This window comes from Leptonotus elevatus, chromosome 10 (genome assembly GCF_054856555.1).
Source record: "Leptonotus elevatus isolate MCC_2025b chromosome 10, RoL_Lele_1.0, whole genome shotgun sequence".
Taxonomy (NCBI): domain Eukaryota; kingdom Metazoa; phylum Chordata; class Actinopteri; order Syngnathiformes; family Syngnathidae; genus Leptonotus; species Leptonotus elevatus.
Window position 1 is genome coordinate 7629977 of NC_141248.1, and position 22201 is coordinate 7652177.

The 22201-nt window shown below is 42.6% G+C and overlaps 1 protein-coding gene across 2 annotated transcripts; it reads right to left on the bottom strand.

Annotated features, from left to right (window-relative positions):
* Positions 1-217: 217 nt before the first annotated feature.
* On the bottom strand, positions 218-19641 carry zhx3a (zinc fingers and homeoboxes 3a). 2 transcript variants are annotated; one of them, XM_086086604.1, is made up of 4 exons: positions 19314-19641; positions 3454-6226; positions 2299-2351; positions 218-1763 (listed from the first exon to the last, which is right to left on the bottom strand). In XM_086086604.1, the coding sequence occupies exons 2-4, from the start codon at positions 6066-6068 to the stop codon at positions 1753-1755; spliced, it is 2679 nt and encodes an 892-aa protein (XP_085942730.1). In that variant the 5' UTR covers positions 6069-6226; positions 19314-19641; the 3' UTR covers positions 218-1752. The 2 variants fall into 2 exon arrangements, with proteins under 2 accessions (XP_085942730.1, XP_085942731.1); XM_086086605.1 differs by lacking the exon at positions 2299-2351.
* Between the last annotated feature and the right edge of the window lie 2560 nt (positions 19642-22201).

Consider the following 22201-nt stretch of genomic DNA (forward strand, 5'->3'; position numbering starts at 1 on the left):
TGCCTTGTAGTATAAAAAAAAAAGGGGGGGGGGGTGTAACCAGGCTCAGTTGGCCTGTTTCCTGCCAGTTTTTAGCTTTTGTCAGCGCTTCGCCAGCAGGTGGCGCGCTAAGCAATGCAGAGGCAGTCATTTCAAAAGTATCCCACAGCTTTTGTTTTCTGGCATCATTTTCACTCCCGCTGCAAGGTGGGCTTTGGAACAAATAACACAATTCTCATTGGTGAGTATTCAGTTTATTCTGTAAAGATTCAGAGAAAGTGTAGAAAGGATGATACAACAGTGCTTTATGATCAGGCTATTTCATAAAAGTTTTTTTTTTTTTTTTTTGTAAGCGATCATTACACCGTAAGTCCAGATTCCATTTATCTCAAACCAAAATAAATTTGTAACATTCGACACAAGTGCATACACTGCTGGTAGGAGATGAACCTCCAATTTCACTTTGGATGGTATAGCACCGTTCTTAGCTATTAGCAGCTTGACAAGGATGCAGCTTAATAGGATATCCATGTAGTGACTGTTTATATAAACACAAGAAAATTCAGAGGATAACTTAATTGCTCCCCATTTGGCTCTCTAGCTAGCTCGAGATCTCACTCTGTCAGTGTCAAAGGATCCAATTGGTAATTTAGCTTTCAAACAACAATTGGCCAGCCACAATATTTGATACAATATTACAGTTACAGCTCATATGAAAACATCTCCAAAGTGTACAGAAAAGCAGCACACGATTTTTTTTCCTCACAGATATAGACCAACAGCGATCCTTGATGCACTGGCTTTTTATTTTTATTTTTTTCTCTTTAACTTTACAGAAAGCGCAGTAGCTGGAAAGCGAGCTGATGGACAAACAGGCCATAAACACATGGACAGAGCTGAGTAAGGCAACGTTAGCGTGACAAGCTTGTCTCTGTTCAGCTTGCAGGGCTTTGTAGGTTATTGATCTGGGAAAAGCTGTCAATACCTTTGCAGTGGGGCAGTGGGATTTTGAGCATTGCTGTCTTCATTAGTGCATTGTTATTGTCTCTTGCGTGTAGCTTGAACCACAAAGTGATCACCAACATTGATACAGGTCTAAATAAAACATGTTTGATTGCATCTGGACTTACAGTGACTAGAAAAGTAAATAGAATTGGAGGAAGAAAAAAAAAGCAAAAACAAAAAAAAGTAAAAGTCAAGGCAGTGCTGAAGTACTGGTTGCTAAAAAAAAAGAAGTAAAAAATATCACAAAGCCAACAATAACATTTCTTTGACACATCTTTTGTCCATTCAGTCAGTACAACCCCTCTTTTATAGTGCAGTTTCGATCATATACTGTATATAGATTTCTCGTGTTGACCCCAAAACATTATCTCTCGGCCTCATCCCATCCTATTTTTGTTCATTCAAGTCAGTTTTCCAGTCAGTGTGCGTCTTCTTTCTTTTCTTTGATCCCTCGACTGACCTCATTGTGCACCCTCCCCACACGACCACAAAGAAGCATGAAAGGCTGAAACATCACAGGACTGAAGAAGGTGAGAAGTTCTTTCTTCTGACATGGGAGGAAGTGATGGCAGATGGAGGAGGAAGAGGAGGGGGTGGGGGGTATTCACAGTTACAGTCAGAGTCTTACGGTCCAGCTACAATCACATTTGCTGTCATTACAAACACTCTTTTTTTCTTTTCTTTTTTCTTCCGGAGCCCGGCCTGGGAGCAAAGCAGCCTTGCACGCGTGTTCCGAGCGACTTCATCACACCTCCAGCAGCTCCATCCTCAGGCGATCCCTAAACATAAGCAAACAAACACAACGGGCACAAACTGGTGAGGATCGGATCGAGGTTATATGGAAGCAGCGTGCACCTTGGAAATCCACCCCACTGAACACAATCGCCATGATTTATTCACATATATTAGCATGCGCTCTCAAATCTATAATTCAATGGGGTAGACTCCTACTTAACCTAAAAATAGCTTCTTCTTTTTTTTTTTTTTAACAGAGTTTTGATTGGCTGAATGGAGCATGACTGAAAACTGAAACGGAAAACAAGTTGGTATGCTTTCATCACTTCCCCTCGCGTGTAATTTTATTGACTTGTAATTTTTTCTGGTACATTGCGGATTTTTAAGCGAACATTTTTGACAAAATATAATAAAAAATAAATAATGCAAGCTCAAGTTTGGTGTAGCACGATGTTGTTCAAAAGCAAGAAGAAGAGGCAGAGAAGTTCACCAACTAACCCCCAACTAACTGGTGGGTCTTTTCAGAAAGTTAAAGCAATACTTAGGAACTTTTTAACCTTACAGCTAGTTGAATGGTACCTTTGTCATGGCTTGTGGGGGTCTGTATCGCTTTGAGGAGGGTGGCAGGAACCCTGCCACACAAAAACTACAAATGTGAATGGCATACGTCACTTCCCCCTTTCCTTATTTGTTACAAAGACAAGAAAAGAAAAATGGAGACTATCCGGATATAAAGGACAGTCAAGGATCAACATTAGCCCGGATTTCACTCACTGACGTGAGTTTAAAGACGACTCTATGTGCTGGTCCTCATGGGAAATGTGGTCTTCCTACGGGCAAAACACTACCGCTTTTGTCCTATGGGGCCGCCATAATCAACAAAAACTGAAAGCTCGTTGGTGTTGCTTTAAATCTGCTAACCTTTATAGCACCTTCCATAAACTTTGTGGAAATTGCCATCAAGAATTCTTATAATGATGTAACATTTAGCTAATGAAATGTAGCCCACGTGATAAACAGGAGATCACTGTATAGGTCCTTTTTTTTTTAGGTGTAAAAAAACAAACCTGTCCATATTTATAGGCTATTTAAGTAACAGTTGGCGCTATAAACCTAACCATGAGGCTGTTTTAGCCAATCAGAAGTCCGAGGAAAATCATCTATTGAAAGCTGGTCCAATAACAATAAAGATGGACAGTTAACAGGCAGAGTTTGGGAGTTTTACATCAAATTTAAATATGTTGCAAGTAGTCCAGACTAGAGCGCAAACAAAAACAAGGTAGGAACAGAGGAGAATGAGACAGATTAGTCAAATTCTAGTGTTTCTCACGTTTTATTCAACGATATTTGTGGGCAGAGGACAGTTCTGCTGTCATTTGCATTTAATCTTTAAGAATGTTTTGTTTTTAAATGTTCATTTAAAGTACAATTTTGATATCACTTAAATACGTTTGAATTGTAGAATCCAATCAATCAATATTTTACTTTTATGTGCAATACATTTTAATTGTGTCATTAGGGGTTGATTGCTAGCTGGCTAGCTCGCTAGCAAGCAGATGATGAGATAGCTAGCTAGCTAGATAAATAGATGTTGTTAATATAGTTTTTTGTGTTTTCATTTTTCATAGAATAATTGAAATAGATTCATAGCGTTTTGGCCCAAAACACTTTTTAAAAACAAATAACTAAATCTCAGGCTTACTTCTAGGTTTTTGGCCTGCTCATTGCAATTACCTGGTCTGATTGGCATCATTGGGTTGTTCAATAAGTGGCTGGCTGGCAGTTAGCTGCTGATGGTCTCGTTCTGGCCAGGCGTCCTTCAAGACTCCCGGCTGTGTGGAGGTCTCAGCTTTGATTAGCTCGCTGCTTCCTTCAGTCCCCATCAGAGCGTGCAGTGGTGAGTTTAAATCCTGCCATTGAAGCCGTTGCTCGGTGTTGACGTCTCCTTCTCCTCGGAGGGATTTGTCCACGTCTTGTTCAGTATGCTTCTTTTTGGCAGCCGGCTGGTCCTTTTGCGATTTGGCTTCAACATCTCCTCTGCCACTGGCTTCCTGCGCGTCAACAGCTGGTCGCAGATAGCTCTCCAGCCACTTCAGCTGTCCGTTCTTGTGACTGTAGCGGCTGTCACTGAACCAGCGCACCACCTCGGACTTGGGCAGGCCCGTCTGTATGCTTAACTCCTCGTACTGCTGACTGTTGGGCCAGCGTGCGCTGGAGAAAGCCTGGCGAAGGATGCGCAGCTGCTGGGCGTTCTTGTTGGCCCAGGGGGGCGAGAAGAACCCTTCGGTTATGTCTGACTTGTGTTCTTGATGCGCAATCTCAGATGTGCTCTCGCTTTCGTTCATTTTCAGCCTCTTGAAGTTGATCTTGAAGGGTTCCATTTTCAGCTCTGAGCAACTTCGGTCTCGGGTAAAAAGGTCGTCGTCCTTGATAAGTTGCTGTAAGATTGACATGCCCTTTATGCTGAACTCCTTGTTGCGCTTGCCCTCATCCATGACAGATGAGGCGCTTTTTGTGATGACGGTGGTGCTGGTGGTGCTTTGAGAAGGGGAAGTGCTGGCATGGTTCACGTGGGGACCGCTGTCTTTCGGGGCGGGGTGTTCATTGGTAATACAGCTGTCGTTGCTCTGCATGTTGACTTGCTCGTCCTTCCTCAAGGTGTCCGCCTGCTCTTGAGGACTGATCACGCCGCTGTTATGATTGTTATGATTGATGTTGCTGGTGTTTTCTATGGCGCCGTGACTGTTTAAACCTTCCAGTCTCGTCAGTAAACTGTTGCGTGTTTTGTCATTGGGGGTAGCAACATAGTGCAAATCGTTATTGCTAACATTTGTCGAGCAGGCGGCAAAGCTGTGGATGCCGTTGGTGGGGCTGTTACTAACGTTCTTCCGGGAGACATTCTCGCCACTAATACCGCTGCTGGAATAGCTGGTGATGCTGCTGCTACTGCTGCAAGTGCTGCTGCTACTGCTGCTGCGGCAGCATCCGGCCGCCACGTCCGCTCTGAGGCCGTTGCTGCTCTTCTCTGGCTCGGCTTGAATATTCTTGGTGGGCTTCTGCGTCGTCCTGACTAGAGACGGAACCTTCTGAGGGAGAAGCGGAGTAGAGTACGAGACCCTCGTCACGTTGGGATTCGTCGACATGCTGGCCTGCTTGGCTAGGACTCCAACCGGCCTGGGTCTCACACCGAAGGGCACTTCAGCCATGGGAAAGTTTGGTCCTTTTGAACCCGAAGGGGCCATTACGGTGTGGTGGGTAACAATGTGATTGACATGACGCTGCGTGGCAGGTTGCTTTTGGGGCGCTCCGCCCTGGAACACGGTGTTGAACATCTTCCTCCTGGCCTCTTCGATTTCCTCCGGAGACCAGCTTATGCCCTGCTTGAGTCTTTGGGCAGTAAACCACAGTTTGATCTGCTCTTCGGGGAACTCCGACACCACTGTCAGGTAGCAGAGCTCAGCTTTGGTCGGGTAGGGGAACTTGCCAAAGGATGTCTTTAGAAAGCTGCTGGTGTCCATGGCGGCGTCGTAGGTGGGGATGCTGCTCAGAGGGATCATCACCTTTGGAAAGTCTTTATTGGAATCGGAGGAATTGGGGGAGAAGAGGGAGGGAGTGTGCTGGTGAAAGACTTGGTTGGACACTGTTGTCGCAATCACGTGACTAACAGCTGTCCGCGGCATAGCTTGGGCGCCAGAAACACTGAGAGCCCCGTTTTGGAGTTCAGGCACATTTGTCAGCATGTTGGGGTCTACATTTTTCCCACTGACTTTCTTCAATACTTCCACGGTATGAGACACTACAATCTTTTTGTGCTCTCCCTTGGCTCTCATCATCTTTGCGATTGGGGTTTTGCTAAGGGAGATTCCAGATTCTCGGTAGTGGTCTCCATTGTCCGTGAAGAGGCTTTGCTCCACTGTCGTGATGCCGTCCCTCTTGTTGACACTCAGGGAGGCGGTCATCACGCCCTCCATGATCTTGGGGTGAGTGTTGGCGTTATGCAGCGCCAGAGCCTCAAAGCGAACAACCGAGATCCCACAGTTCAGGCAGTAGAAAGTAGGCTGGGCCCTGAAGTCCAAGTGGCAGTTGTGCATGTGATCCAAAAAGTAGTTTAAATCTCTGGACTCGAACGAGCACGGGGGGCAACCGTACGTACCTCCTTTCTGCACCTCGCTGCCACATGATGAGTTGTGAGAGACACGGCCAGACTCTTCTCCAGAGATGCTGAGTATGCCGTCTTCCGGGATTGTGGGTAGGAGTTCTGGCAGCGAGCCCAGTATAATTTCCTCGCGCACATGTTTGGATTTGGATGGTATCATGCAGGGTACGGTGGATTTCCTCTTGCTGGCCATTGTGTCGCTTTGTGGAGATGGGAAAGTGAGTGATTGATTGTCCGGTTTGATGAGAGCAGAGGGCGAGCGGAGTTTAGTGTCATGGATCAGCCACAGTGTTGCTTCATGCCTTCTGCTGCCGCGGGACCCTCGTCCAACTTTAAAAGCTCCCAGGGAACCTGTCAGGCACAAAAAACAAACAAAAAAAAGACAGAAAATTAGATCAAATGACTCCGGTAGTCAAACTTGGGGTGAGTGTCGAAAAACAGAAATAGTAGCTGACCAATCGTAAGGATGCGCAGCACACACACGATACTTCTTCTAACACATAACAGCAGTGTGAATGTGGGGAAGCTAATAGCCCTACGCAGAGTAATAAGTGTAGGTGGAAATACAGTGTGACAATGTAGGTGGTGTTGCTCCACAATCACAGCACTCAAGTCAAACACTTCCAGGCCTCATTTCTTTAGCTCAAAATAAAACCAGCTTATATAAGTAGCATTGAGTATCACAGATAGATGTAAAGCAGATATATTTTACAACCTCGTTTGAAAAGCTATTGATAGCATCAAAGCACTTATTGACGATTCGAAATAGCCTTGTGTCAGTCTTAATGTGTTTTTGAAACGACTATACAAAGACAATGGCAATTAAGCAGGAAGATGAACACACACACAATCACTCGCACCTGTCAGGGTTCTGTCAATTGATTTGGATTTTCAGAATACCGTCTTGCTGTCACTTCTCATCAATTCCAAAAGACACCACAGTCAGCATTGACAATGTCTCGCGTTTGCCATATTTGTTGACTGCTGCCTTAGGTTTAACTCAGCTAATTATTAATGGCATGTGTCCGCGCAAGTATTTTTTTTTTAGCAGCGCTTCATGATACAAAGAAAGAAAGGTGTAATTAAACTGTAGGCTTGCATGCCAACTATAGCCGAGGTGCATAGCGAGTAATGTGATTTGCCGGGTTTGAATGTGACCGAGGATATTTGTTGCCAGATGCCACCTGGCTTCCTCAAGGAAGGAGTTATTATCAGTGAATAAATATTAGCCGCACACTTCCTCGGGGATTTTCAACCTATTGAGTGGGGGTGTATTTCCCCCCCACACCCTTGATTGATAGTACCGCATGTATCCCACCTTTCCAGCTGTTTTACATTGCACTCGGGCAAAAATATACAAAAATATGCACATTGTTTTTGTCTCCAGAAGTAATGAGTATTCATTTCATTTTTTAGAAGGGTGTCGGCACAGTAAAATATAAACTTCACTGGGTATCTCAAAACCTGTAAACACACATGGATTAAATGACAATTTTAAATTTACAGTATTCAAATGCATGTAATCTGAAAAAAAAAGTATATTTGTTAAAGTGTGTATACATTTTTGTGGCACATCATCATCATTACATACACCTGTTACTATCTAATGGGAGCAAATGCAGCAGGAGCCTGACTTTACAAAGATACACATGCTTTGCTTTAGGGGTGTTAAAATTAATTGATTAATCGACAAGTAATCTCTTATCAAATTAATTATTAACTATTTTAAGTCCAAAAATCATTTAGAACATTGTCTAATTTAAAATAGTCCAAATCCTTTGATTTTAGCATCTCAACAGTAATTATTCTCTAATTTCTGTCGTCCTTCATGAAAGCAGATTGATTATCTTTTGCGTTTAATCAAAATAAGACATTTGAAAACATCTGTTTTTACTTTGGAAAACATTGACCTAACCAGTCATTGAATCAAAAAACATCAATTCATCTTGTGTGTTATTGCTCAGTTGTCATTTAGTTGTTTTTTTTAAACATGGTTTTGTAATTTACTCAAATGTGGAATCAATTTCATCTGATTATTAGATTAATCGATGGAATAGTGACAGCCCCTTGATTGACACCTGTCATTAGAGTGTTATTTATTTAACTATTTAACTATTCTATTGTGCATGATTACGGTTGTTTGCATCACTTTTTTTTGTATTTACATTTGACTTGAGAAATGGATGTGGTGGGAAAAATGTAAACAAGTCAAGATGTATCTAGTGGATAATAGTACAAATATGTCATATTGTCACAGTGTGACAGAATGTTAGAAAATCAGTTAGAAAAAAAAAAGTACAAAGTAAAATACGTGTGTCCTAATTTTGGTTACTGTGCTTCATAAAAGGGCAAAAATCCTTTACTCCTTCCAAACACAGCTCCTATACAAGATTTTGAGATTGCACACGTGTTTGTGTGACGGTTATAAATACATTTCCGAATAATTTTGCTGGCTCAAACTATCGTGTTGCGCGTTTGCTAAAACGCATGGATACAGCCAAAGTACACGCATCACCGAATGCGCAAATCCATTTGCAAACCTCATCCACTGTCTTATAACACTTCAGTCATGCACGGCCAATTTCTTTCCTTTCTTCACTGTATTATTATGAGGTGAAAAATATGCCCCTCACCAAGTCATACATATTCCAATTTCGAAGACAAAGAAAACACTATGGACACTCTCGCCTGGTTAGTGTCACATCAGCAATACAGTTGGCTTTAATCGCAGTGTAGGAATGGAAAGTAAAAGGGGTGAAAAAAACCGAAAAAAAAGTGAAGTAAATTCTTCACCCTCTGCCCTCTGAATGAACTTGTGACACACACAGAACCTCCGATCACATTTCTCTTGTCTTCTTTTCTGGGACCGGAGAATTGTTGACGTGTGGCGTGCTGGGGGGAGTGAATCGCTCTCACTCTGTCCACATCACACCGCTTTAACCTCATCTCGTGAGTTGATCGGGCCTGAGAGAAACACCAACCGCACAAATTCAACGTTCATACAACAGATTGCCAAGATCCAGTTTAGCTAATGTGTGTCGGTTATATAGTTACATATTTGACAGTATTTTTTCATCACGAGGCGTTTGGACGCAGTGAAGAAGCCTTCCACAGACTTTCATTTTACAGAAGCCACCCTGGTGGCTGGTAAATAAAAGATGAACCTGTTCGGAATTAAAACCCTCAAATGACTGCCCAACAGCACTCGACGACCACGGATGGCGACAAGCTCCTTGTGACTACTTAAAAAAAATATAAAAAAATTTAAATGCATTTTATTTTACAACTGACAGCTGCTGCTTTCACACAGGAATAAAAAACAAAACAAAAAAACACAAAAAAAAAAGTAGGTCACCAGCATCTTATGCAGTAATCCTGGTTGACTGCATCCAGACGCAGGCATGTGCTGTACGTTTCAGTGCTAGACAGGTCATGATATCCTTGGATGGAACACTCAATTAACCCCTGCCAAGGACACCGTGTTTGTTCACCCGAACAAAAGATTTACAAGCGTGTTCACGCAACAGCAGGATGGAGACATGCACATTTGAAACATCTGCATGAAAGATGGCATTATGCTTTTGGAGCGTCCAGACAAATCAACGTTGACGCCATTTACTTTAACTGCGCTACGGATGACGACATTTAGCACATCAATGGATCATCACAGCACAGCAATCACAACAAAAAAGTTCTGGTTTCGAATCTCTCTGCTTTTTTTTACTTTCTTTCTGGGTCAACTAACTTTCTGCATGTTCGGTTCGGACAACTCTACATTGCTTGCGTGAATGTGAATGGTTGTCGGTGTCTGCGTCAGCAGACATAGTGCGATTGACTCGTAAGCACCCCAAGGCCTTATTCCGTTTTTAACAGAAAAACAGAGCAACACTGTGTTGCTTTGGCAGTTTGTTTAAGCCTGAAAATAATCGACTCAAAGTATACGTTTCTTAATACAACCTCGCTTGCTATTATTTCTGCCGTAAAGTATATATGAAGGAACAGACCATAGCTACGTAGCCACTAAGTATATGAATGAAAAACAAGGCGAGCAACAATCACTGATGCATTTTCAGCCGCTTGCTGATAAGACAAACAGTCAAACACAATTATAAACTGAAAATTCTCACACATCACTCACGAGGATTAATGGAATTTGAATTAATTGCAAGGAGGAAACTTTAGCGAGCTTGGTCATGGAACAAAATAATTAAAACTTGTAAATCAAAGAACCTGTATACTTACATTTGTCCAATTTGGAATAAGACGTGCCTAATCAAAAGACGGGTTTAGATAAGGACAACAAGTTTGTGTGAATGTATGTAGTGGATCTTTCCAAATTGCCCCTTTACGACTCTGACACGCCTATTACAATGTTTTTTAGAGGTCCATCATGTGACCGGAGATTATTTTGACAACTTTGTTGTCTGTAAAGGAAAAATAAAAACAGAAAGGAAAAACATTCCTAATTGTATTTGGTCTCTGTCATATAATTGTACCCTACATGGTTCAAGTAGGTTGTTGTGTAGACATGGGCAGTGGAATGAGGAAAAAAACGGACAGAATTGGCAAGGCTTTTACCAAATGTTGATACAAACCCCAAATGGTTCGATATCTGACAATATGACAGTCGTAAATTGACAGATGGGCTGTAGGCAACTCAATTGGAATTGGACAATTAGGCCTGCCGTGCAAATAAAACAAAGCGTGTTTGTTTGTCCCTTTGAGGACATTGCCGCATTCACAAAACTGTTGTGGCTTGGCCCATCAATATATTTCGATGTGTGACCATGTCAGCGAGAATTGCTTTCAACATAAACGGTCGTGGACAGTGAGTCTAAGGCCGCGGGTGACAATGGTCCGCCTTTGGGACTACTTCAGAAGCCAGCAAATTCCACAGTCAACTAACTGCTCCATCATGCAAATTATTTTTTTTTAAATGCTGGGCTGGCATAGATGACAAATACTTAGCTGTAATAGGCTGAGGCTATGACCGAACTACTGACGTGGCTTGTTTTTATGTAAATTCAATTTAAATCTATTTAGAAAACTCTGCAATGTATACTGTGACTTTACATGCAGTCACTATTTTGGTTCATGTCAAAATCCCGTTTTTTGAACCAATCGAGACAGCCCGTTTCCGCGCGCGAGTGGACAGAGTTACTCCCGCATACATATTGCCATCTAAAGAGCGACGCATGGACATCAACATCATTACGCAAATAGACGTCACTTCCGCTTTTAACTTTCTACCGTCAATAAAAGACTGTGTGGCCATGTTCCCCCATTTTTGTTTAACTCTGCTTGTGTATTTCTGGTGAGTGGCGTGCCAGACACACTTATATATACACGCATGTGTGTGTGTGTATATATCTATCTATCACAATTTGCCACAGAGACAGAAAATAACAGAAAATGCTGCGGAAAAATTTATGTATTCAAGGCTCATTTAATACAAATACAAGTAGTTCAGACCAAGTTTCTTCGCGAATAGAGCATGAGCAGAACACAAACCAAAAATCCATTGAAACTAATTTCTTATTCTTGTTTTTTTCAAAACCCAAATAAGAGCAATATTGAGGTTTTGCACATTTTTTACAAGGTCTTTCAAAACTCCCAAAATGCCGGTATTCATGTTTTGAAAGGGATTTACCGACTGCGTGTAAACGTACGGAGGTCATTTCCTGACCTAACACTTGGCTGAGGACTTTTTGTGTGCCTTAATTTTGTAATTTGTGTATATGGAAGGCCAGCTGTGCTGCCGTGATCAAACTAAACTACGCCATGGCCAACTTCTTGCGAGAAAAAAGACTCGGCGTTCACATTAATGGTGCGTCAGTATTTATTTGTGTGTGTTTTGGGCAATTGAAATGCGTTTTACTTGGTTTTATATATTCACTTTAACAACGTTATTCGATTACTATGATGTCTGGAGCTCTGTCGCTCTCTTCCTCCCACTGGCCAAAAGTGATAAATACATTGATGCAGCCATTGTAGTCAAAAAAGCTGTCGAAGGCTCCTAGAGCGAATGCACAGACGCATGAATGGCCGGAGAAGGTAATTTTGTAACAATGCTGCAGTGTTACTCGAGCAGCTGCGTTAAAACGGGACAACAGTCAACGGCAAGGCGGAGGGGGTCGAATACAGTAAAAAACGCTCAGTCCCTCGGTGACATAACGCAAGACGAGTTCACAGTTTGCATAAAGAATCAAGTCACCTATCCAAAGGACGTAGGGCCCACTTGATGTGCAAGAGCGTGACTCGAGGCACAAAACAAGGGCTCGTTCCCGAGACAGCGGCCCATTCAGTGGTGCCCGTGAAAAGGCAGGATTTGTGTTTCGGTGGCAAGGTGAACAAAGCGTCGAGCAACAGTGTCCCCACAGGGTGTCACATGGCCGCTGTGGTGCGAACGCTCAGATGCACCTTTCTCCTGGGCACCCACGCAAACAGAAAGCCTGCCACCAAACTGTTGCTCCATTGAAAAACAAGCGTTTCCAACCAAATGGGATTAGGCTCCATTCTGTTGCGTTTTTTCTTTTTTTTTTTACGTTTAATGTGATTTAATAGCGGCTTTACGATGTGAAGGAGGGCCTGCTTTTATACTGTCATTTCCATCGCAGTATTATATTTACATGTCATTAATGTATGATTATAATCTCCACTTTTCTACGGCTGAGTGCTTCTACCTCCGCAAGCAGCACCGGCGTCCTTTCATCACTTCATAAACTGCTGCAGCAATTAGAATATTACAACGTGAAAAATCTACAGCGCGCCGCCACCGGAAAGAGAGGCGAGGCTGCAAAGTGGTTGCTAGACATTAAAATTTAATTCAAAACAGCCCACTGATGCAGACACTCCCAGATTGTTGGGTCAGCTACAGTTGACATGAACAAACACAGATTTGTGTTTTTTGCACCGCGCCGCCTGTCACATGAAGGCGAGCGTGGCGGCGGGAGGAAGAAGAAGCAGGACAAAGGAAGACAAAACTCAGACGTCTGGGAGTAAAGCGAGAGGATGACTGATGATGATGACAGCCGGCGCTCTTTCAATATTCCTCCCTGCTGACACCTCCTAGTCGGGCGTCTACACACTCTCACACACTCCCTCCTCACCTCCGCAACATTTAGCGCCTGCGACGCTCTCAAATCTTTCTCTTTGAACCAAATAACTGGCAAGGAGTCTCTTGATGCGGCGCTTGCAGAAGAGTTCAACACAAAAGGAAGGAGAGAAAACAATCTTTCACTCTCAAAATATTTGTTTTGTGGTTAATTTGCCCTGACAGTGATCCACGCCTGCGTTAAAAAAATAAAGTAAAATAAAAAATCGCTCTATAAATGGGGAAAAGGGGGAAGAGCCCTGACAGATCCATTTGAAAGATCAAAAAATGTGTCCAGAGGGAATATTCTCTGCCTGGCGTCCAATTGAGGATTGGATGTCATGTGAGGGGATCAGCTGGACACCTAAATAAAAGACAGAGATAAGGCAGAGACAGAATATTACTGTCTTGCAAAGATTGGGAACAATAGAGGCTCATTTATGAGGCAAACGTGACCCGGCGCTTTGGGCTTTTTAGACGTCTCACTGTCGACGAGCCATAGTTGCGTTTGCGTCCGCCGAAGCAGAGTGGACGGCTTTCCCATCATCTGTGCCACTGTACGGCGTGAAGAAGTGTGTGGCTGGAGTGATACGTGTGCTGCAATCCAAGTGGGAGATGTCAGGGTGATTAGCACAGCGTTTAATAGAGCGACGTCCACGCCGGCCCAAGACAAAAAGTGACCTCCAAGTGTCTTCGTCTCGTTCGCGCCCTCTTTTTTTTTTATGTCTACGTCCGGCGTATTTGTGTGTGTTTGTGTCTGAACGTCTGCGACGCAGGTGTTGTCAGCCATCTCGCCTTCTTCGTCCTCCCTTTTCTCTCTCTCTTTTACACACACACATGCACAAACCCCCCCTTACCTCCATGACTGTAGCCCCGTCCACTGGGAGACCGGTCGGTCGTGCCACTCATGTGTTAACATTGCCATGGCAACCCTTCTCCTCCCCTTGCCCACTATGCCACACACACACACACACACTCGCTGCCGAGACACTCGCACACGCCCACCAACCTCAAGACTCATACACACTGAATTCCTCGGACTGCATCTGGCGCAGGACAAACTTTAATCCACACAGGCCTGTGAGCCGCATCGTTGAAAAGTCCATTCACGGTTCGGGTCCCTTTCAGGCAACTTCGGGTGAGGTCCGAGCCATTTTCTTCCAAACCAAAGCCGCCTCTCAGCCTCTCGATGGGCTTAGTTAAGGAAATAGCACAAGTGCTGCAAATGACCTCCTGTCGCCACGTTTCTCAATCAGACGCGGCAGTGACATACTTAGCGTCTCCTCGCACGTGTTTGCTGTTATGTGTTAGGGCGCAGCTCGCTGCGGAGAGCGTACATTGTTTTACAAAGCCTTCTATCTGCGGCCCAGATGAATGACGGACAAATAAACCATGGCGCGCCGAGGAAAAAAATTCTGAGTCACGCATCCTTTTACATCACTTTTCATGAATAACTTCTTCAGTTCTGTAGCCAAGACTACAGGCATTCATTTGGCAACTTAAGAAGAAAAGGAAGAAAGATGGCGGCGTACCACACATTGTACTGTCCATCCTAAAATGGCTGACATCACAGCCTCATCCAAGCCTGGCAACTGCCAGCTCCTGCATGGGACAGAGAAAGTGGCAGGGGTTCTTTCCCCCACTATTCCCACGTCACCCCCCCCCCCCCCCACCAGAGCACAAGTGTTTCTTTTGCTTGGAACTGTGCAAACATGCTGTTTTAGAGCGGGCCGAGATTCGATATAGCCGAGACGGACGTCAAAAGCGCCCCTAAATAAAAGCTGAAAGCCCTGACTAAATTGCACCTGCATAGGACACCGTCACGTCGCTCTGGGACGAAATAACCGAACCCTGCATTGTGGTTGCGAGCGTTTACTGCGAGGCTTACGAGGTATGCCGTTTGCATGAAACACAGCAGGAAATTTGATTGGTTTGGCATTAAGACAGTCGATTCTCTTCTTAGAACTTGAGGAATGTTGAACACTCCATGTCAGCTAAATCTGCAAACCATGACCATATGACCTTCCTTGGTATTCTCAGGCAGGGGTTTCATTTGGAGCTGTGGGAGGCACACACACGAGCACAATAGCTAAGAAAGTGCTGTCAGAACAGCGCACAAGTGCACGATTGCAGGTACACACAAGCGCTCTGAGGTGGCCATAATCGACAAGAAAAGTTTTTTTTGTGGAGAGTGTGTATGGTAGGGGGTTGTGAAGCCACCACAGAATAGTACAAAACGTGATAGCAAAGAGCAAAAATGATTATGATGACCCTTTCACACTGTATTGTACCTACATGGGTCCGCTGTGTTTTAGTGGTTGGTTTTACACTTCATCCAGCAACAATGTGGAGAACGGGGGTCTTCTCCATTCACTACTCCACATGCGGACGGAGACCATTTTTATTCAAGAGACTAGCGAGTACAAAAAATAAACACCGCAGCAAAGTGGATATAAGGCACAAGCACAGCGCTCGCTAACGTTAGCATGTGTGTTTATTGTAGTTTCTAGCCATGTACAGTACGGATACGGACTGATCTGCTCAAATGCTCTCCTGTACTTACAATAATTTTCCAGGTAGCCTACGAAGGAACACCTGACCGACTAAAGGATAAACCACTTCCCGTTATCTCTTATACTTAGCAAAATGTAAACAAAAATGTAGCAATGGAAACTCGCTTGAAGTTGAAATTCGTTTAGGTTCTCGCGGCGCAATGTCGGGCACAACCACTAGAAACCGAGTGAAGATCTGACCGCATCCTTTTAATTTAAGGCTGCTTTCTCTCTAATGATCTTTAGCACTAAGTTGAAACTACCTCGAAATGCTTTGCCAGTCTTCTTACGACCGTCCAGATCCATTTGTTCTATTATTCAGTAAAAATCAAACAAAACTGATTTTAGCTGCTAATCACCAACGAAGAGTCAAAAAGAGAGAAAACGTATTAAAAAAATAATAACTCAATTTAATAGCGAGGTTTAGCAAGGGTGTGTATCAGCAAACATCGAATTTAATTAATTTAATTAATGTGCTCAGCCAACGGAAACCCTACTAACCAGGTACTAAGTAGAAAGATGCCCTTGTAGTACCAGGTGGACAGCTAGAAGAGCTGTGACAAGCCGGAAATGGGCATTTTGGCGACGCAGGAAGAAGATAAACACATTTCTTTCTCTTAACTACAAGTGCATCTCAATGAATTAGAATACCTTGGAAAACGTTTAATTAAACAGTTTAATTCAAAAAGCGAGGCTCATATTTATATTGAATCATTAAATGCAAAAGTTAAATGTTTCATGATTTTAAATCGATTTTAATTTAAAATAATCTGTCATGCTTTTTGGGGGGTAAATGTTATGTATCAAAAGTACAAGTGGTATCGGTGACTACACAAGAGCTGACTGAGTAGCCCTAATTTCATCATTTCAAGCTAACAGCTCCTGTAAGGCCCAAATACGCCAGCGCCAACGAGTCCAAAAAAGTCATCATAAATGATAAAAAAACAGAATGTATCGTGGCAAGTGAGCTGCATTTAGTCTTAAGGTGCAGCAACTCACCTCCCAGGTAAACACGGCTGCCTCCGCGCGTTTGCCACTTTATCGGTCATTCGTCATGAAAGCAATTTTTACATTTGACTTTCTTTTCATTAAAATTCTCATTTTACACTTGTATGACAATTAAGAATGGTACTTAAATCACTACCTGGAAAGCTGCAGATAGTTATCGTGGTTCATGCCAATATTTTGCTGTATGAGGTACTTACAGTAGATTGCAGATTGAGGGACAAAAGCGGACCCAACCGCAGTCCTATTTCTGACGGGATGAAAGGGAGACTGGCTGGCCTCATTAGAGCACAATTCCGAAACACGGCAGCCCGTTCCCAGCGTACATCCGGCTGGAACGAAAACCTCCACGCACACAGAACTCACCGGGCCAAGAGCTCGTCTACCGCGTCTTACTGGTCAAGCGCACACACACACACACCCACGAGTCAAGTATGAAGCATGTCCACAGGACAGCCGACTACCATACTTGTTCTGGAACGGCCCTGTGGAAAACCTCAGTCCTTTCCTTGACCTACATTATATGTAACGCCCTCACATGGTGAAATAATTAAAGCCCATTCCCAAAATTTGCCAGTGAATCACGCCTGTCGAGCCGGCCGGGCTGCCACGATTCATCTGGCCTCTTGTTTCGTGGAGCCACACAGCAGCCCATAGTGGCAACAAACAGTCAATCAGGCAGGCGGAAACACTTTCACGCTGTCCCTACTCCCGTAGCACTACATTGGGATTGGCCATATAGTTTACTAAAAAAGTCCCACTAAAAATACTTGTATAGTGATTAGGGAGTAGGGAATGAGTGAATAATTCCGAATGCAGCGACTGCGTTCAGAATCATTCATTATTCCCTACTCTCTATCACTATATAGGGATTTTTACATAGTGGACTGGATCCATGTGTCATACTGTCGCATAATTAAAATAACACATTGTTTTAAGATGCATGTATTTAACAAATTCATAAACAAAAAAAAACTTCTTGTCCATCTGTATTGGGTTGCTTTACATGTATTAAAATATATATATTTTTGCACCACAAATCGGAAATTTGTCTCGTGTCAAAAATTAAGCAATACCCTAAAACAGAAAGTAATTTTTCTGCATTGGTGCAGTGCATCATGGGATGCGTCTAATTTTCCAGTGACCATAATTGCTCACTACTTTTCAAGTTGCATTAGGATACATTGAGGACACGACATAGTGGATACTGGAGCGGGATTGATTTCAAATACAGTATTTGAAATCAATCGGTATTCGGGATTTTACCACTTTTGTCAGAGTAATGCCAGTACGCATACGCAACCCTATACCAAGTACAGATACCATTAGAGTAATTTTGATACACAAAATTTCTTTTAAACCATTGGTAGATAATTTTTAATGAAAAACGTATATGTTCAATATAACATTTTCCCTTCAAATTGCATTATATTAATGGCAATCTTTTTTTCTCCATTTGTTCATAAAATACATATTTTGTAAAGCAGACACAATAAAAGGAATAAATACTTAGGGATGGGCGAGTACCAATACCAGGTATCAATGTCTGGCCGATACCCGACCTTATTCGAAGGTACTTGTGATGGCAGCTGCCCTTTTGTGGTTGTTTTAGGATCAGTAATGAGAAATTAGAAGAATAGAAAATCACGATTAATTTCATGCAATTTTAAAGAAAAGATTATATTGGGATTTATAGGTCTTAAATTATCTGTCCTAGGTTTTTTTCGGGGGAAATTGTATGTATCAAAAGTATTAGTGGTATCGGTACTTGGTATCATGACAACTCAAATACTCATACTGGTATCGGTTTGAAAAAAGTGGAGCAGACAGAAAAAGTTGCACTTCTTTTAACCAATACTGGTACCGGCCGCCTTCGCAAGTAGCTGACCTGATACTTTAAAATAAGGCCGGTATCAGCCCAATGTGATAACTGGTATCGGTACTTGCTCATCCCTATTCAGTATTTACGTACACTTATAAAAATGTTTCTTGGCCGGAAGTGATACATTCAATATCTCACTGGCAATCCACACTCAGGAAAAATGTGGAAATGAGCAAGCCTTATACTTGTCTACTAGTGTTGACGTGTGCGTGCGCGCGAGCGCGTGAGTGAGTGGGTGTGTGAGGAGGGCAGAAGCACATGTTGGTGGGAGGAAGAGGAGGAAATGAAAGAAAAGAGTCCTGTGCATTTGGGCCTACCATAGCAGGACGTGTATAAAGGGGAGGATTTGTGACACTTGTGCGTGCGTGTGCGATTCGGCCGTTTTATGTTATATGTGAGCTCACACGGCTCTGTGTGTATGTGTGCGTGTGCTATACAGCGTGTGTTGTTGGTTGGCAAGTCTCTTCCAAACTCATGGCGCTCAGCAGAGGCAACACGGCGTGTTGTGCAATAAATTAAAAAAAAGAAATAAAGAAAGCAGATCCGCTTCATTGGAGGCTATAGCAAGCGAACGGGAGCGCATACGCAGCGGGCTCCAAGTGTGACAAAGTGACGCGTAAAGCCATTTCAAGTCCATTCACAAGGCTCGGGAAGCCTTACGCGACCTCCCGCGACACTTGCCAACGGTCACCTGGCACTCTATATAAACCTTAGGAACAGTCAAACCCTCTCCCCCAAAAAATCCTCCACCCCCCCTCCACCTAGTGTCGCCATTTTATACATAGGCGACTTCATATAAACTACAGCAGCGGATCAACATCCACAATTCAAGAGCGAGACGTCATTTCGGTAAACAAGTTCGTAGCTCGCACTGCTCCGCCTCAAAAATAGTAGATGTGTCCTTACCTCAACAGTCGGCACGGCAAAATGGAATCCGACATGAATATATAAATGAATAATATTGGATTAGCTCCGATCGCCGCGCTTTAAGGAGGAGAAGAAGCGAGCAGGGGGTGGGGGCTCTCCTCAAGTGAACCCGGCGAACTGGCGTGAACCCGTCAGTGACCACGGCAAGGTACATTACATGACAGGAGCTGCCCGGCCCGCTGCAAAACAACTATGGTCGGCGATGCAGGACGAGGCAGCTCCAAAAAATATAGCCAGTGTATTTCCTAGGAGCACGTGATTGGGAGCGTCATCCAAAATCCAGAAGCCCTTTCATCTCAAATTTTGGAGAGGGGCGGGGATAGATGAGCGTGTGTAATAAAAAATAAAAAAAAGGAGGAGGGATGTATAGGCTGGTTCTGTGCAACGTCACCACCCCCGAGACACACTGGATGGCACACGAGAAAGGAGGCACCAGTGCACTTGAACGCAGCCAAATGTAGGCTAACCGAGATGAATGAAAACAGACCCAAAATCCCAGAAAGTGTTTTTGCCAACTGAGATATTATATGAGCAGAGGCAGTAGCGCAAAGTGTGTGAGTGAGTTGCCCAATAATGTACACGCACTCAGCACACTGCCTCTCAACCAGGAACTATTTGGATCTGAGGATTAAACATATTTTATACTGTATTCCAAAACAAATATGTTGCCAGGATACTTGGACATCTAAAATCCATACATGGTCTGGAATCCTGTTGAGTTCATACTTTCTTTCTTCTATTGGGCTGAGAGTCCAACATTCACATTAATGTCATTCTGCATCACAATGTGTGTTATTAAAACATGTAATGGCATGTGACAGCATTGCTATTTCTCAACTGATTCAAACACAATAAAAGAACAAAATGTGCAGCTTATGCGGGTGGATGATTTATTACTTTTCTAAGTGCAAACACTCCCTGTTTACAAAATATTGGCGTTTTTCTGCAATGTTGTTGAATTTGCAAGATGTCAAAATGGTGGCCTCGTCGTTTGCACGTCTGCAAGTTAAAAGGTCCTCGGTTTGAATCTCAGCTCAAGCCCTTCTGTGTGGAGTTTGGGTTTCTCCTCCCACATTCCAAGGACATTTTAATTTTAATTGAAGACTCAAACTCGCCCATTGCTGGAATTGGTTCTTTGTATTTATTTTGCCTTGCAATCGGATTGCCACCATCTCAGGGCGTGCCCATATCATTGTCTTCAGGTCACAGCGAACCATAATGAGGACAAGTGCTATATGAAAGCGTCACATCCAACAGTAACTTCTCTTGTCATTCATGAAGTTATATTGTAAATTAAATAATTAATAATTTAGAAACAGGCAATGTGGTCGAACCTGCGCTCAGACCTTCTTGTGTGGAGTTTCTGTGCTTTTTCTCCATGCTTTCCTACAAGTACTCCCAACATTACAAAAACATGCAAACTTGAAGACTTGTATCTGTGGAATAATATGCAAATACAACACAGGGAACTATTGCAATTAAATGAATTAAAACAAAAACCAAGCTGTGAAAGCAAATATTAAAAATTTTCATGAGTTAATATAAATATTGTAAACGCTTGTAGCCTACTGTAGGAGTGTTTTCACATATTACAACTTCATTTTACATTAATAATAGTTGTCTTTGTCATACCAGTTTGTCCAGGAATGAGTTCAGACGTTGCCTGAAAGTAAAATTCAGGAACAACAAGATTATCAATTGCTAAACCTCTGCATAGAAACAAAAATGTGGGTGTGGCGCGAGTATTACGCCGCTCCAAATGTCCCTATTTGGCAGCTACTTTAATCATCAGGATTCTCAACTTTGCATGCCAGTAATAAAGTTATCAATGGAAAGATGCTATCACACATCACATCATACTTTTCCCTGTCAATTAAAGCAGGTGTAACCAACCTTTTTGAAATTTAGAACTATTTCCTGGCTACTAATTAGTGTGAAGGGCGACCAGATTGATACACACTTTTGAAATTCACCCATTTTCCCTTTAATCATATAATATTATTAACAATGTTAATGATTCCTCACAATATTTACAAAACTGATAAATATCAATATGCAACACTTTATTTCTATAAATCTCACCAGTGTTTACATTTTCAAATGATCACTTATACAACATTCCTAGAAAATCACAATGTCCCACGTTGGGGACACCTGAATTAAAGTCTACGTGAAGGAATACGTTTGGCCTGCAATCACCTCATATGATGGAAAATTGCTCTGCAATTGACTGGCAACCAGTCCAAGGTGATGATGCTAACATGAATAAATGCTAATAATATTATCATAATGTAGCCAAGTGCAAGTGGGAAAGCCAAATTGCCATGTTTTTGCAATAAATAAATAAATAAATAAATATATATATATATATATATATATATATATATATATATGTGTATTGTAACCTTGTTTCAAAATGTTCTGTATTATTATTAGTGTACTTATAGTCTGGGGGCGTTTTATTACAAAAGTCAACTGTACTGTATACTGCATAAGGAAGTGTTTCCCGATTTAAAAAAAAAAAGCAGGTGAGCGTGGCGCCATGCATAGACACAATGCATAATGCAAGATGAAACTACAGTGGCAAAAGCAGCTCCACCATGAAACATCTACTGCATGATTTAAAAATGTACAGTATTTAGATTTGATCCCGATTGCAATCTCTCCTAAACTATGTTAAGCACAACGTTCTGATGTAACACGTGGGCAAGATTACAGAATAGCAAAATCAAGGTCAGAGTCGGAAAACACCAAACAAACCTAATCCGAGAAAGGAAAGGAGCAAAGTATTTGTACAAACCAAAATGTTCACAAGAAGTTATAGTTGAAAGAGCGATTGGTTTCATCAAGCAAGTAACCAGGCTCGC

Coding starts and splice junctions, on each gene's coding strand:
- zhx3a (XM_086086604.1), bottom strand. CDS start 6,068: ATGGCCAGCAAGAGGAAATCCACCGTACCCTGCATGATACCATCCAAA. Junction 2,352..3,453: donor AATGATGCCAATCAGACCAG/GTAATTGCAATG, acceptor TTTGTGTGGCAG/GGTTCCTGCCACCCTCCTCA.